Consider the following 3,561-nt stretch of genomic DNA (forward strand, 5'->3'; position numbering starts at 1 on the left):
AAAAAATAAAATAAAACAAAAAATAACAAAACAAAACAACAACAATAACAACAACAGTACCAACACAAATTTTTAGAATGCATGCCTTTACCTAAAAAACAAAAACAAAACAAAAATACAAATTTACAGCATCTGATACACATGGTCACCACAGCCTTTTAAATTAAATGCTTCACAGAACATTTTCTGGAAAATAGATATCTAAAAACGTATAACTAAAAAGTGCATTTTACAACATTTCAGTATCAGTTATTTGCAATATTCACATCTTGCATTTTGAGGACGTCTCACAATACTTTTCCATTTTGAAAAAAGATTTGATCACTCATTTTGCTTTTCTTTTTGTTTTGTTTTTACAGGGATGGTAAGAACAAATCTAAATCCTATTCCTATTTGGTATACCCTTACCCATCATTCCGGTATTAAAAAGAAAAAAACAAAAACACAGAGCCATTGCCTCGCAATTTCATTGACATTACAGTGGTCACACAGAAACGGTGCAAAAGTTTTGCTATTTGATAAAACTGGAGAGGAAAAAAACTGCCACGGGAATTTGCAAGCAAATCAGAGCTGATGGTGCCAAAAAACAAACCGTCCCCTGGATCCCCATCAGTGGCTTTATATTTCACAACAAACTGAAAAATAGAACTATCAAATAATTTATATTTTTTCAAGAGCAATACTTCGCTGTGCGATTCTGTGCTGGACTCCTATAGGACACAATTTAAAGCGACACATTCAACACATATACACAAATAATTCGATATGCAACTGCAACTCGCCTTGATAGTTTCCGACGACAGAAAATAGAAACTTTGGGATTGGTAAAGAAGGCCCGGGAGCCGGCCAGCAGTTCGTTCAGTGTTGGGGGGACAGCTGATGTGGTCAGTGCACAGCCACAGACTGCAGTGTGGACGGGCTCGTCAGAGTCTCGCTCGGGGTCGCGGGGCTGCTTTGGCTGGTCGCTGTTTGCGGGGACGTCGGGCTCAGAGACTGCGGAGAGTTTGATAGAAACGCGGGGATGTGTGGAGGTAACGCGGAGAACCCGGCCATTGAGGTCGGGGTGGGCTTGATTGGCACGGGGATCGCCGGTAAGGACTGTCCCCCATGACACAGGGACTTGAGGGGCACGCCGTAGGCACTGTAGTCGCTGCTCGCCATGGAGATTGGGGCCGCCGTGTCAATCACGCTGCTGTTGTACATGTGGGGCCACGCCGTCGTCAGCTGGTTGTGCAGCGGGTACCCGGCGGACATGGACTGCATGGTGGAGAACGCCAGACTCCCTGGCACCTTGTACTCTCTGGCGATGATGTTCTCGATTGCGAACGGATGCTTAAAAGTTGAGGACTGGGACACTCCGAGGTTGTAGGTGGACATTTGTGGAAGGTGCGTGCCAGTGGCTGCCAGGGCGCTCAGTCTCAGTTTGGCTTGCTGCTGGAGGTAATGGGCAGCATCCGACTGCTTACTCGGGGCCAAGTGGTCTGATGAAGTCAACACTTTGAACCTTTTGCGGCGCCTCAAGAAACTTCCATTCTCGAACATGTCCCCGCAGCTCGGGTGCAGAGCCCAGAAGCTGCCCTTACCTGGCTGATCCGGGCGCCGGGGGATTTTGATGAAGCAGTCGTTGAAGGACAGGTTGTGTCGCAGGGAGTTCTGCCACCGCTGGGTGTTTTCTCTATAATAAGGGAATCTATCCATGATGAACTTGTAAATTTCACTCAGAGGCAGCATCTTCTCCGGGCAGCTCTGGATCGCCATGGCAGTGAGGGAGATGTAGGAGTAAGGGGGCTTCTGGTCGCTGTACGTGTTTCTCCCAGGGCGAGGCATCCTCGATATTTTCAAAAAACAATTTTAAAAAAGTAGTTTCCCTTAATTCCTTGGTGAAAGCTTGCCACTCTTCATGAAAACTGAGGAAAGTTTCAACGCCGGCAACTTGCGCTGCGCGTAAAAACGGCCAGATCGGGCGCCTGTGCGGTGTGCAGGCGGGCGGACGGTGCACATTTATGGAGTGACGGCTGCTGTGGGTCTTTCTCGCAAAGTAAGTCAGCTTGTCCCGCTAGCAGAGCTGAATAGACTTCATTTGGCGTCCTCGACGAGACGAGCTAAGTGGATGCCTCCATGGCCTTCCTCTAACCATCTGATAGTTTTATGTAGTGACATGAGCAGAAAAGACCCCTGTAGAGGCGCTCCATTAATGTGCCACCTCTTTGCTATCACATGACAATTGCCATGGGAGGAGGGGGCTGGGAGGAAGGCATAATCTGGTTTCATTTACACCTATTTACATGGACACCTTGGGCCAATGGAAATCATTTCCATTTGAAGACAGAAAAAGGGGGTGAAAAGGCTCGGCAACCGGAATTGAACTGCGATGGCACTCAGTGTGTGAAGGTATGCGCTAATACTTCTTCAGCAGGACTTTGCAGAATTCACAGGAATGTGAACGGACATGAAAAATTATTCGGCATGTTGTGATTTTATTTTGTCACAAACTGGCATTTTTATTAATGCAGATGTGTGTTTTAATGATTGATATATTAAAAACATACCCGTTTATGTGCGTAAAAGTGCAGTTTTCCATTCTACAACTGTTTTTCGTGATGCGGAGGATTTGAATGAAAACTGATTTTGGGAACATACATTTTTCTTTTCTTTTTTCTCTCCTAATTACAGCCTAATATTGTTTACCAAATGCCACACAAAAATAATTCGCCACGAGCAAGTTTGTTGATGAGCCGACTATTAGTTTTTCTCTGCTAATTTCGCCCAGAGCTGCGCAGAGGAAGTAGACGATATGAAAACATCAACACAATGCAAACAAACGCTGTTCAAACTCAAACTTCATGAGGCAATCGGGTCCATTGTGTTTATGTAAAAGAAGATTCCAAAGCTACTTCAGAAATGCAAATAAACCCTTGAGGATGGTGTGGTGAAAACTGTATAAAATATCCATAAGTCAATTATATGAATGTGAAAACCAAATGGGAAGCCTATTTTGAGCTATTGCTATTCAAGCTTTTTGGCCAGGGCCACCTTTCCGCTTGGAGGGTTTGCAATGCCAGGGACCACACACACGCACACGCAGATTTGCTCATAATTTATGCTAATTTCCCCCCATAAATCCACAATGCACCCCATCACCGGTCTGACGGATTACGAAAAGAATCGCATTGCGGGGGGACACCGAGCTGTTTTCACCCAGAAACAGGAGCAAGCTGAAGAACAGCGTCCTCCCTGCTCTGTTTAACAATCTCAAACCCCGAATCAATACAAAAAGAGGGAAAATATGTTATTTAAATATAGTAAATGTTTTATAATATTCCACAGTTTTACATTTTGTATTATAAAAGGCCAGATGTTTACAAATATATATTCTAACTGAAAAATAAGCCTATTTTGTTAAGTCTTAGATTTCCAGTTTGCAGTTTCATTATTTTTTTTCTGCAGAGTGCCTTTTAACACCTGTCATTTCCCATTAATGTTCAACTGAAAAGGTTTAAGTCCAAAAGGAAGTGGCTCCGTCCAGCCATCCCAAACAGCGCGGATAATGACAACACGCTG

The 3,561-nt window shown here is 44.4% G+C and overlaps 1 protein-coding gene across 1 annotated transcript; it reads right to left on the reverse strand.

Moving 5' to 3' along the window:
* Positions 1-361: 361 nt before the first annotated feature.
* LOC121963646 (forkhead box protein B1-like) lies at positions 362-1,990 on the reverse strand. Its single transcript, XM_042513920.1, has one exon. It carries the CDS (start codon positions 1,825-1,827, stop codon positions 886-888), a length of 942 nt encoding a protein of 313 aa, XP_042369854.1. The 5' UTR covers positions 1,828-1,990; the 3' UTR covers positions 362-885.
* Between the last annotated feature and the right edge of the window lie 1,571 nt (positions 1,991-3,561).

The sequence above is a fragment of the Plectropomus leopardus genome, unplaced genomic scaffold (assembly GCF_008729295.1).
Source record: "Plectropomus leopardus isolate mb unplaced genomic scaffold, YSFRI_Pleo_2.0 unplaced_scaffold11990, whole genome shotgun sequence".
NCBI lineage: Eukaryota > Metazoa > Chordata > Actinopteri > Perciformes > Serranidae > Plectropomus > Plectropomus leopardus.